The sequence below is a fragment of the Solea senegalensis genome, linkage group LG5, assembly GCF_019176455.1.
Source record: "Solea senegalensis isolate Sse05_10M linkage group LG5, IFAPA_SoseM_1, whole genome shotgun sequence".
In the NCBI taxonomy this organism is placed as follows: domain Eukaryota; kingdom Metazoa; phylum Chordata; class Actinopteri; order Pleuronectiformes; family Soleidae; genus Solea; species Solea senegalensis.
In genome coordinates, this window is record NC_058025.1 from 22,555,707 (window position 1) to 22,569,557 (window position 13,851).

General features: G+C 38.4%; 1 protein-coding gene across 1 annotated transcript; it reads right to left on the minus strand.

Annotated features, from left to right (window-relative positions):
• Positions 1-1,778: 1,778 nt before the first annotated feature.
• vamp8 (vesicle-associated membrane protein 8 (endobrevin)) lies at positions 1,779-11,405 on the minus strand. Its single transcript, XM_044027142.1, has 3 exons — positions 11,208-11,405; positions 5,894-6,061; positions 1,779-4,360 (listed from the first exon to the last, which is right to left on the minus strand). Exons 1-3 carry the CDS (start codon positions 11,220-11,222, stop codon positions 4,175-4,177), a joined length of 369 nt encoding a protein of 122 aa, XP_043883077.1. The 5' UTR covers positions 11,223-11,405; the 3' UTR covers positions 1,779-4,174.
• Between the last annotated feature and the right edge of the window lie 2,446 nt (positions 11,406-13,851).

The following is a 13,851-nucleotide window of genomic DNA, read 5'->3' on the forward strand; positions in this document are numbered from 1 at the left end:
TTGTTGTTTACGTATGTTTAGATTCATTTAGGCTTTACTTAAGTAAGTTTTTACAGGTAATCATTTCCAGCCTTTCAGTGTATTTGTATTGTGATATGATTTCTGTTTTAGCGCTGATCTTTCAATCATACATGAAGCCCCTTGAATTGCAAAGATGCCATACAATGAACATTTGAATAACGAATTGATATTTCACTTCTTAACATTCACTGGACAGATGAAGCCGCACATTCCTCTGAGTTAATAAAGTGAAGTTAAAGTGGTTGAGGACGTGTGGTGGACGAGGCCGAGGTGAATCACAGGAACATGTTGGAACATGCAGATCACAGTAACATCCATTTTCTCTGAGACAAAAAAACCAAACAACTTCCATAATAACAGATTAGCCAGAACCCGGCAGCAGGATATTTAGAAGGTAGATTGACCTTAGAGTGATTAGTATCCAGGTTTGTCCTTCACCTTTGCCCTTGGAGCCAAAACAGGACGTGTGAGCATCTCAGCGACAGGAAACCAACAGACAGAGCAAAACAAGTACACTCTCAGTGGAATGTGTCTCATTCTGCTGATGGCTGCTCAAACACAGCCAAAATGTTCTCACTGAGACTTCGGGAATTGGCTTCATGTTGAAAATCTTGGGCAGGGACCTCGCTTTATGTCACATGTCATGACATCATTTTTAAAGGACCTTTAAATGTGACACACACAGCTGCACTTGCAGTATTTATTCATGCTTTTTTGAGCTTAATGTAAAAATAATTATACAAATACAATCTAATAAAGATGTTCCCAGTGTCATAGCACCTAAGCTAATTTTCCCATCACTTAAGCCCTGAACTGTAACTGTATAAAAAGCATTCATTCTAGTTTGTTTTTTAACCTTAGAGGGCAGATAGTGGCCTAGTTTTAATTTACACTTTCATATTAAAAGTGAAGCACTGAAAAATACAAAAACTAGTAAACCAGTTTCTAACCACATGCATACCTTCAACTACAAAATAAAACCAAATGACTTACCTTAAACACTATTTACATAAATGAACATATTAAAGATATCTAGATTTATTTCTTATGTTAAGGATTAGCTGGAGAACCTGCTTGTCTCTTATATATTAGATTACAAGCATACAACATATATATACAATTTCATACTAATTGTATATTTGTTTGCTTTTTTGCTTTGTTTTACCTGTTTTTGCCACATTGTGCGTGTATAGCACTTTAGTAAACTAAGTGACTTAGTTATGCATCATCCTCTACTGAAGCCTTGAGTCTCAACATCTGTCGCCATCTTGTGGCAATACCTCAAACAGCAACTGAGGGAAACTATCACACTAGACTGGCTCAAAATATTGATTTGGTGATATTATCGTCACTCTTCCTCGTACAATATGACAATCAATACGTCAAATATTAATATTTGAATTAATAAATGAAGGAACTCTATAGTAAACAGTCTCGCTGGGCGTCACTACTTCCCGTCTCCTCGCAGTGGCGCTGCTGAAATAAATGAGGGGAAACGTGGGTGGAAGTGACCTGGCTGAAGAAGAGGGAGTACGGTGGCGAAAGCTCCATTAAGAAATGCTCCATCCACGCTCACTACATCGACCTTATGACCTTTGTTCTCTATGTTGTGGATAAAGAGAGAAATACTTTTCTCCACTTAGATATTGTGATGTAGCGCTGCAATATATTGATTATCACAGAATCGTTGTATCGTGATATTATTGGTATTGTGAAGAAACCTGTGATTCCCACCCCTACATCACACACGCAGGGGGCTGAGTAAATACTATTTATTCCATATTAGACCATTAAAACCATAAAGCACAGTAGGTCATTGGTGAATATCGACATTGTAAAAAAAAAAGAAGAAAGAAAGACACTGGCCTCACATTGCAATGATCAGGCCAGTGAGAAGGCATTAAATGGCAGTGAGATTTGTGAAGTTATCAATTAAAAAAACCAAAAGAAAACAATGAGGACTTTGTTCTCAAACAGCCTCATTTACATACAATGATTAAGCAGCAACAGAGTAATCAAGCTGTGCCTTCTGTTAAATGAATCAGTCAAAAAAAAATCCCACACAGCTTTAATCCACCTATCTCGATGATTAAAAAGAGAAAGCATGAACATGAGTTATATTAAGCTTTTAATAAATACCCTCTAAGGAACAGATATTTAATATACACAGAGGTGAGACTAGGATGTTGCCTATATACAGTATCACTTGGACCTCTCTGAAACTAAAGCAGTACGGTGAGACCAGAGAAAGACGAGAGGAGAGACACACAAGACATTTATGTACCACATGTCCTGTATTCTTCAATATGCACACACTGTGTGGTTCAGAAGGGGCGGGGGGTTGTAGTTTTAAGCTGCTGTGGCTGTGAGGACCCAACAGGGGGCGCAATGTAGCAGCTGACTAATCCAACACGAGAGCAGACCTTTAAAATGACTGCCAAAGCTCTACATTCAAACTGCAATATTTCTACAGTCGAGACACAGAAGGGCGAAAAAGAAATGAACACAATTAGTACTTAAAAAAAAAGAATCTTGGTTTAGCTGCTTGAACGTACAAATCTCCTCTAAAGGATGTTAACGAGTTGTAGATGTAATAATATTTCTAATCTCTAAGGCCTGGGTCAGACTTTCCACATCCGCATGACGAGTCCTGCGTGAGCCGCTTAACTCCAGTCCAGTAGGTGGTGCTGTCTAAGAAGACGGAAACCACAGGCGCCTGTTTGACGTTAGGTGAGGAGGTCCACTGGTACCACACATGAACAGTCCTGTCACTCAAAGAATACACGGACAAACTTCTACTAGAATGTCATGTGAGCAAGGTCCCTACAGCTTGGTTGAAATCAAATTCAAGGACCTTTCAAGGACTATCCAGGAGGAATTCCCTCAAATTCAACGTTACTCGCTCATGAAATCTTTGAAGAAGGGAGACATTTACCTAAACTTAACTTCTTTCTTGGACAACATTCAAGCACTTTCAATGACACGTCCCCAACTTTCAAGGATATTGATTTTCAAATGAAAAAACTTTCAAGGATGTCAAGGAGCCGTGGGAACCCTGTGTGAGATCAAGTACGTGCATGTGGAAAGTGATAAGCTTCTGTGGATACAGAATGTGGAAAGTATGACGCTGGCCTCAGTAACTAAATCAGATTTTTTACATTTTCTGATTTTATCCAGATTGGTTTGGAAGGTTTGCACAAATCAGATTCTTCAAAACTCTGGTTTGAACCATGTTTAGAGCCAATTAGAGAATACAATTAAAACTAGATTTGTCCACCTGCTTCTTAGTCTGAACAGCTGGTCAACTCACATTTATATTTGTCTTTTGCGTCACTTGTAACACGATACAGAGCTGGTCATGATGACAACACTATCCTGCAATAGACAAGACTGTTGTAATGAGATGATGAAATCATATGTTGTTACCAGAATAATCTATGCAGATACATCGTGTATGTCTGGACATGCAAAACTATTTTTCATAACTTGCCTAAACTTGAAAGAAATAAAATAAGTGTATTCACCTGCAGTCTGACCACAGCCCAAGATTCTGTAACAAAGCCACTGCTGGTGTTTGGAACCTCAACATACTACTAAAAATATTTTGATCAGACAACAGCAGCAGTCGAAACATCTGTAACTCAACAATTACAATGTATACATTCTTTCTCTGGATGTCTGACTACAAGAACACTGGAAGCATTTCAAACAGAATACAGACGCGTCCAACAAACACTTCAGCCCTTCATCAAGTATGTTGTGACCTTTACAGATCTGTGAAGAACATTTCTCCAATGTCAAAAAAAGATAGTTTACACCTGTCATGTGTGGTGCACTTGAAAGAGGACGAAATCAACTTTCTTTATCTTCAGCTTATATAAAAATCTTAAAAAGGACTTCCTGTTTGCCAGAGGAAGTAACCGTTGTTGGTCATCCTGACAGAGAACTGTGTTTGGAACATCTGTGTGTCATTAAAGTGCCTTAAACCCAAGCAATATCATCAAGAAAGTTACCAGCAGAAGCAAACTAAGAGGTAAAGTTTTCACCAGACATTACTGATTTGCTCAAGTCTATATATTACTTTGTATACTGTGCAGTAGGAATGTGGTGGTTGTTGTTATTTCATGTATGTACAACTTGATGTTTTCCCCATTTATGGCTTTGTGGTGGGGGTGACTACAGGAGGCAGGGGGCTACTGACAGGGATGACTCCGGTGGCCAGCAGGATGATGATGAGGACGATGATGAGGACGACCACGACGATGACCACGACCAGCTTGACGTTCTTCCACCAGTAGGAGCGAGCCACTTTCTGAGACGTCTGCTTAAAGTGCTGAGCCTGGGAAGGACAGAGAGGGACAGGTTTGACAGGTTGAGAGTCAGGTTTGACATGTAAAAAACCCCTACACTCTGGGGGGGGGCACAGGCAAAAATCCCTCCCCACCCTCATCACCGGTACACCCTAAACCCTCATAAAACATCATGAACATTTATTCTTAAACGTGAATAGCCAATAATAATCAAATATTCTCCATAGTACACACACACACAAATTAAACAGTTGATGGATGGGTCTTAACAACACATTTTACATGCATGATTTTAGTCCGACTAAGACAATGATTCAGTTTTCTTGTCATGTCAGGTTAATCCGACTAAAACTGAGTTAGTCTTAGTCGGACTAACATACCTGGACAATGCGATTCATAGTCCGTTTATACACACATACTCCTGCATCCCAACTTAGTCGGACTGGAGTCAGTCTTGGACCAAAATTTCCTCCTCGCTCTTTGACCCAGAAGTAAAAAGAGACGACGTACAGTGTATATGGTGGTCACTGGCGGCGTCTTTCTCCGGGCAACATAGCAAGAGCTGACCATCCATCTCAACGTCCACAAACAGCGAGAGGCGAGCCTGTTTTTCTGTTCTGATTCAATACCCATGTTGTCTGATTGTCTGTTTTAGCTGGACTATAATCTGAGCTTGATTACGTACTATTTGCTAGCCTTCATGTCCGCCCTAGAGAAACAGCAATCAACCAATCACAGTGAACTACAGACACTGTCGTGGATTTCTCATTTTCCACCCTGTTTGACTCGGACTGTAGCAGGAAGCTATGGTTGAAAATGAAAACAAAACAGAGGAATTGGTCCCTAAAAAGAACTCCACCCCCGTTATATGGAACTGGTATGGCTTTTCCATACAATATACTGAAACAATATACTGAATGAAGCAACTCGGAGAGCAGCCACACCACTGCCAGCAGAAACAACAGGTCATTCTTGACCCAAACAAACCACTTTAATAGAGGAAATTGAGAAAAACAGTCCATATGATAAGACTAGCAAGCGGTAGAGAGAATTAACTGGAGCAGTGAACTTTTACTTCACAAAAGGCCACCTTTTGTTGAACTTTTAAATTAAAATAACGTTTTTGAGTTAAGCAAAACATGCTGAGACAGTGTGTACTTCCACATACTTGTTAAATGTCCATTGTACTTGGCACACATTTGCACAATTGCACAGACTAATGCAAATCTGTTCAGAAATGTACGCTTTAGGGCTGTAGTTTTTTTAGGGATATAGTTTGCATGCACTGTTCAGTAAATAGTGATAAAATCTTTGTCATATCGCCAAAACTCTTCACAACAATTAAAGAAATGTTTAAAATAAAACATTAAGTGCCGTGGATTCCTGTATGTTTACGTATTTGTTCAATGTGTTCAGCATATTTCATTTGCCCTTGTTCGCCTTTAAATGTGAAATGTTTTTGCTCATGTTGACGTGGCAGAAGACATATTTTAAAATCGGGGACCTTCCTGGTTTGATCAAAGATAAATAAACAACCACCATCCCGCCGCTGTGAGACTGACCCCTGCTTGTAGGTCCTCTGATTTATCCATGAGGTCGTCCAATCTCTCTCCTCTGGCCAGGATCCGCTCCACGTTGTGCGTCATGATGTCTTTCACTCCGTCGACCTGATCCCTCAAGGACTGCACCTTGTCCTGGGATTCTGGTGAACCCTCCGCTTCTCCTCGCTCCTTGATTAGAAAAAGAAAAACATGTTAGAAAAGAATTTCAGAATTTTCTCTCGTCAGCAGCACTTCTACTGCCAAGAGTTGGGGAAAACTGAGCCTTGTTTTAGGACAGTGGTCTCAAAGTTTCGGCCCTCCAAACAATTTCATGTGGCCCTCCAAATAATATCAAGTTTTTAATTAATTAATTAATAGATTAATTTTGCCTCATAAATATGTTTTTTTTGATTGTTCCATATTATGTTTTGAAATTAACCAATCCAACTTTATTTGTTAAGCACTTTAAAACAAACAAAGTGACCAAAGTACTGTACAGAATAATGGATAAAAGACAGAAGAAGTAACGTCTACCGAACTGTTGCTTTTCTGGGCTTTTTTTTTACTCGACTGGCCCCGACTGACCAGACAAGACAGTCACTGGCCCACAGGTCATTTGAGTTTGAGACCCCTGTTTTAGGAAGTATAGTTTGATCTTAAAGATGATTTTAACTTGTGTGCAACTTTTAAATATAAATGAATGCCTGTTTAGATTTACAAAATTAGAAGGAGCTATTAATTAGGAGCTACAGAGAGGAAGCAGTGTGTGAGTGAATGTAAGTGCATACATTCTTGGTACTCCATGACAGGTTTTCTGCTAAGGTGGTGGAGTAAATTGCTCGTTTTGCTGTTTCCAAGAACAACTTGAGCCTGACAAGTAAATCATGTTTGGTCTTCGTGAACAGACATGATGCTGCCTCCTTTGTCTGAAAACAGGCTGTGTCAAACAAAACTATCAGGCCTGACTGAGGGAGGGGTTGTGCGTGTACAACCGCAGTGCAGAGGTAGGACACACTCACAGTAGAATTCACTTTTAGAGGCACTGAAACATTTCACAGGCGCATGTTTGCATTTTCAGTCATACACCAACCTGTTTATTGCCGTCTCAGTTAACTAGCGAAATGTTGCTGTTGCCACTTCCTGTGTGCAGTGTGTGGGAATGTTGCCTGGTGACATGAGATCTTAACGTCACTATATGGACAGACACAGTCATGTGGAGCTGATGGACCTAATTTACAAGTTTTGACAATGGTTTGAATGTAACAGATATTTTTATTTAAAAAGGTACCCACTGCAGTAGTAATGCAACTAATAGATTAATCTGTCTATTATTTTCTCAGTTAATAAAGTATTGGTTTGTTCCATAAAATGTTGAAAAATGTTGATCTGTGTTTACAAAATCTGGAAATGATGACGTCCTCAAATGTCTTGTTTTGTCCCCAAACCAAAAAGATTCCATTTTAATAATTTCTTTGTTATATGGAGCAATCGATTATCAAAATAGCTGACTATTAATTCAGTCATTGATTAATAATCAATGAATCCAATAAGTGCAACAAGTAATCAGCAGAGAACCATTTTGAAGAGTGCTAAGAGAGCTTCTAAAATATTTTACTGTATGCTTTTGTCCCTTCCTTTGTTTTTCCTCTAATTGGCTGGACTTATCAGTGTAACATGAATTATGAGTCATCATGCTGTGAAAAAGAAACATTCACTGAAGGCTCGTGTCGTCACACAGCAGGTGGAGCTGCTCACTTGGGGCAGCAGCATGTGACAGCGCAGCCTGGTGGCTGCTGTCAAACCAGTGATATTACATTAGGCAGAGGCAGAGAAACTGTGACCTCACACAGCCTCAAGTGTCCACTCAAAGGCAGAGGTGATGTGGCATAAGTGTGGGTGTGAACACACTCAGTAACCCAAAGGCTTTCATAATGTGGAAGCAGCAGACTGTAAACAAAAGCTGTCGCTAAGAAACAGAGCAGGTTTGCTGCGTCATGTGCTGCCTTCCTCCTCCTCCCCTGTTACCTTGTCCTTTTTCTAGTACTTAATTTCATTTTGATACATTTTCTGTCTATTATCTCCTGTTTATCTCAAAACAACACTTTTACAAACTCTACATACTGCAGCTGCAAGTGTTATTAATCATTTCAGGGATATTTCCCAGATTGTTAGCTGTATATACTGCCTCACAGCAGTTTAAATAGTGTTCTCCTCCTCCTTTAGTGGTGCTAGTAGCTCAGAGAGGTCTGAATGGCTGACAGCTATCATATCTCATGGAGAGAGGGAGACAGAAAAAGCCCTTGTACAAGATGTTCATGCACTGACGATTAGCCACAGTATCATTTTCAAATATTTAACCTGCTGTAAGAGACTCCCTAAATGACTGTGTCATGCAAAGAAAGTGGCTTCTCACAAGAAAAGTACAGTTAAATCAATAAATGTTGAGGTGTTACATTAGTTTAGTGAGATTTAATTACTTATTGATAACTCATTTTAATCTATTTGAATGTTAGGTTCTGTGATGTTTCAGCTTCTTAAATATGCTGTCTCTGCCCTTATAAAGACACCACAAACACTGAATATCTGTGGTTTGTGGACAAAACATCAGGTTTGAGCAACAACGATGAACATTTTCCTCCATTTAATGACATTTTATAAAGATGTGACGGTTTAATGAAGAAAACAATCCGCCTGATTAGTTGATAAACTAATAATAAACTAATCTCTTCTAAGTTTATAATGAGGAACAACAACTCTGGGGGGCATAATTGATATTAATTCCAATATAGGCCTTTTCCCCCTGAATCCAAAGCATTGTATAAGATTGCAGACTATTTATAAGCTAATACGTTGTCCTGTCCTTTGACAGTCCTGTTCTTCATTCCTATCTCACTAAGCCCTTTAGACCTTTTTCTATTTGTAGGAAAAAAATCAAGTTAAAAAAGAGAAGAAAATAACTGGCAGATTCATCAGTAATGAAAATATATTGGCTGCTGCGCAACACGAAAGTCGGAATGCTTTTAAATGCGTGTCAAATCTGTCCTGTGACCGCAAATGCAAAGGATGGATTTAATTTGAATTGGATAGCCACATAAAATCTTTACTGCTCATATCCTTATCTAGTCAAATACGAGGAACCTCAATCTGTGTTTGCACAGGTTTGAATAAATGACATGCAGCCAGTCAGTGACCCAAAAGATTCGGGTCAGCTTTTATCAAACCACTTCTGATGAACGCTACAGGCTGCACAGCTAACAGTTAGCAGTTAACAGTTCTCTCTGGATGTTGAGTGGACGAGCCTGTGTTACTGAGAACTGTCTGAAAAGATCAGTGATTAAATACTGGAATTAAAGTTTGCACAACTTTAACAAACTGTCTTGAGAAATAGTCGTAAGGAATATGGAACTATCTAATATATTTCAAGGCCCTTGTGTACTGATTGGTTTAGTTACATCAATAATGTTTCCAAACTAAAAACGAGCAGATTCAGGTATAGCTGCACAATCGAAATTTGCAGTTCTCCAGAAATTCCCTGTCCCAAATAAATCTATATGTTTTGTTGGTGAATTGACTCCAAACTCTGAGAATTTATCATATTTGAATAGAGCATTTTCCTTAAAATTACCGTTAAGATGCAAAATTGATAAGTTGTATAAATACCAAGTGCAATTAAAATGTTCAAGTGCCTGTTATTGAACTCTCCGGCTCTAACTTTCATTTGCAATTTATATCATGTCACACCAAAGGCTCTTTAACATTAGTGGGTCAAACCAAGATTTTTGAACATGGGCGAAGTTGTTCTGGTGTTTTAAAAAGAGTGATGTAATGATAGTTGTTTCCTTTACTTTGATCTCTTATAATCCATCTATCAGCTGATCCAATAGATGACATTAAAAACATTGTGTGCTGTCCAAGTTGTAAAAAGTAAGCTTCACTACAAACATTAATGGCTAAGGATTAGCATAATGAATTAAGCATATGAAGAAGAAATTAGCTTGAGTTCCCACTAATGCCAATCAGAGATGAGGCCGATAAAAACCCTCGTATTGCTAACTCACATGACAGAGGTGAAATGCCGATTAAACACATTCCCACTGGTGAGAAACCTGTGTAATCCAAGGATTAAGTGGGTTTTACTGAGCAAATGAGGAAACTGTGGTTAAATAATATAAGTTAGCAGCAGAAAGCTAAAGCGGAAAAGGTTGAACCTTTCCTATGATAGGCTGTTGTCTTTCACAAAGAAATACAGATTCATTTATTGGGCTGATTAATTGTTCCAGTGATAGCAATTTTCAAATAATCTACTTTAGCTGACCGTTATTTATTCAATCCGACAACGACCCACTATTTACACAAACTTTCCAAAATATTTAGTTTCTGCTTTATTTACAATATATAACTGACTGCCCTAAATGTTTAATTAGGTCGAGCCATTGTGAGAATCATTTGTTACTTTATTAAATTGATATATGTCATCAGATGGAGGAAACTTGTTCTTGTAGCTCACTGGGATAAACCGTTGAGGTCGTAAGGCCAGTCCTCAAATGTCATTGGTTTTATGACTTTTAAACACAAGTTAAGTGACTCTGAGAATGCTTTAAAAGCACCATTTAAATAAGCTATTATTATTAGCTATATTTATTATTATTGTTATTATGAAAATCTAAATTGTCCATGCAACATTAATGCAATAGCTTTTTCCTAATATAAGTTAATATAAATTCATAGTTATTAATATATGAATGGCAAGACAGTTAGTATTATTACTACAATGAGAATGTGACTTCAAAGACTATTTTGTTTTTCTATTTATTATAGATCATTACTATTAGTAGTATTTTAACTCTCAGTTGTATTTGATGATTAAACAATCACTAATCATTTAATTGCATTTGCATTATTCAGTCGCATCGTATCACACCTGGAATCGCAGTGAATCGTGACAATGGCAAACCTTCGAGCAGAGAATATCGACAGTGAGGCGAAGGGAAAGTCGTGCTTAAATAAGTCCGAAAAACATAACTTTTTGTCAGTCTGTGAATGAAACAAACGCCTAAAGGACAAGCAGTTGGAGTTTGGACACATTTAGCAGTGAATGTAAATGGGGCCATTTTGTTTTGTTAAAACCCTGAAACTTCTTCCACCAACAATGAAAGATTAATTCGCTGAATTAACTCGTTTTTATCGTTGCTGTTCGCTCATATGTAACTTTTTGAAGCCGGAAATACACCTGTTTCATGTCGCTTATGACGTTAAACATGGTGACGGCAGAGCGAACCTTTCTAAACAAACAAAAGAGACGAAAATAACAGGCGACTCGGCCATTATCACTTACCGTATCAATGTCCATCTTGTTGGTAAGAAGGCTCCCTGAGCGCGAGCAAATTTGTCAACTTACTGTGAAGTTGACGCTATAGTTGAAACGCTTTTAAAACCCCGTCTTAAGGACTGGAAAGTTTGAGCAAATATGTTTCCTCCTCTGTTTGACTTCCTGGTTGTTCCTGGTTTTTTTTTCCTCCTCCTTCAAACTGAATTCCCGAGCTTCAGGTGTCAGATGCACCGTAACGCAATAACCACTTCCGGCAAACGCTTTCACAATATTTTTTTTTTCTTGATTTAAGAAACCATTATAACTGGTGAAGGAAGTACTCAAAACATTTTACTTGAGTAAAAAGAAAAAGTACAAATGAATAGAAAACAAGTAGTAGAGTAAAAGTAAAAAAATACCCTGAAAAATATCTTTAGTACAGATACCTGAAAACGCCGTGATTGTGATTTTATTTTGAAGGATCACATAAAAACCTTCATGTTGTTCCTTACAGTGACTGACAAAAACCTATTACAATATTGTGTATGTTTATATGCTAAATCTTTGCTTTTATGTATTTTGTGTTTATGACCAAAAACGTGTGACTAACAACAACATACTCATTTACAGAGAAGTTACAGCCTTTTTTAAAATTCAAAACAGTGCTGACATAAAATGCTTTTTTCAATTAAAAATACTCATTAAAATGTTTGAGTAGCATCCATCCATCCATTATCTACCACTTTATCCTCCATCGGGCGGTCGCGAGGGGTGCTGTGCCTGTTTGAGTAACATTTGCAACAAAAATAAACAAATAAAGAGAGGTATTAATTTTTGTTTGATGTTCTCATTCAGTGTAACAGAGAAACAAAGACAACATTAGTCGGATTCCTCTTTTCTTTTATGTGATGATTTTAGTGCTTCCATGTGATGTTTCAGAAATAATCTGAAATCTTTGACCTGCACTCTCAGGTCAAAGATTTTAAACAGAGGAAAATAACAGCAATCATGCTCTAATTTTCATATGAATCACTTGTCAGTGAGTTTTAATTGTGTACTGACTGTGAGTGAAATCTTGGTCTCATCAGCTGCTCATTCCTGAACACAAAAAGTGAGTATCTCTACATCAACAGCCATGTCTGGTGTCACTGGTCTAGTTCTGATTAGATAAACCAGTATCTGATGCACATAACTAGATGACCAGGAGTCTACTTCGCTGCATAAATCAGTGGCTTTGACTAAAATGTACCTGCTGGTCTCTGATGAGAGGCCACTGAACTGTTGAAATATCACAGTCCCTCTCTCTGTCAGGTAAGTGGCTCCTCCTCTCTTCCTCACATCTACTAATCATGTGATAGTGAGTCCCACCCAACCAGCAGCACCAGCAGCCTTGACCGACCGGTTCCATCTTAAACTTGGCAGGCAGTCAGTGGCGAGGCCGACATACTGATTACCTGCCTTTGTGTCACACAACAGCCAGAGGCTTCAATGAATCATGAGCAGCAGAAAAAAAATAAAATAAATAATAATAACAATAATTCAGGTCGATTTACAGTAATAGTGTGTGGAGCCATTATAGAAGCAAAATGATTCCCCTAACTGTATGTCAACCAGTGTGGAAAAAGTATCTAAAGTCTATTTATAATATGTGTGTTAATCACATTTATGAGCGTACTGCGACCACGTATAGACCAACTATTCACAGACATGTAGTATGGTGGCACAGTGGTTAGCACTGTTGCCTCACAGCAAGAAGGTGCTAGGTCTGTGTGGGTCTCTTGTGATGGCGTTCTTTGTCACAGCGGCTCTGATCAACCCTCCGCCTGACCTCGAAATTGCGTTGTGCAATTTTGTTTGTATAATGACAAAGATGTTTTTTTTGACGCTATAGTGCGTATGTTTTAAATAAATATTTGTTACATTCAAACATTGTCAGATAAGTCCACAGCTCCACTCATTTCTCAGTATAGCAGTCTTTAGGTCTTGTGCTGCATGTGGAAGTGATATATTTGATGGAGACAGGCGGAGGCAACAGCAGCACTGTGCTTAAGTGAGATGACTGCATTCAGGTTGGTGAGTGACTGAAAACACAGAGAAGTCACCACGAAAAGTTTCAGAAGTTGATTAACTAGTGTTCAGCAGTTTGATAAGTTAAATGCCGCTCCGGCGCTGCTGCTGTATACACACAAACGCTCCCTGTCAGGTCTGATAGTATTACCTGTTTTTATGCTGTGTTCATTTATGTTGGAACTGGGAATGATGTCATGCCTGAGTTCAACGCACCCCGCCCAAGAAAGTTGGAAACACAAATGTATCCCAGGCTGATACCAAGAACTCTACATGATATTTGGTGCACACAAGCAACATAATCAGACACAAAAGTAAACACTACTATGTGTACGACTGATTTACTGTGAAATAAATATGACAGAAGTGTTATTAACTGTAAAATTGTTCCCCACTCAGGGTTTCCCCAAGTTGAAATTGGTGGAAATTCCAAGTTCCGAAATAGAAGTTATAATATCTTAGAAAGATATCAAATTAGATTATCTAGTGGTAAACTTGTTTGCCAAGACTATTTTTCTTTTAAAGTAAAAAAATAAGAACAATGTCCCAGAAACAAGGCTATCTATAAATTCTATGTGGACCACATTTGTACCTCAGTAGCAAC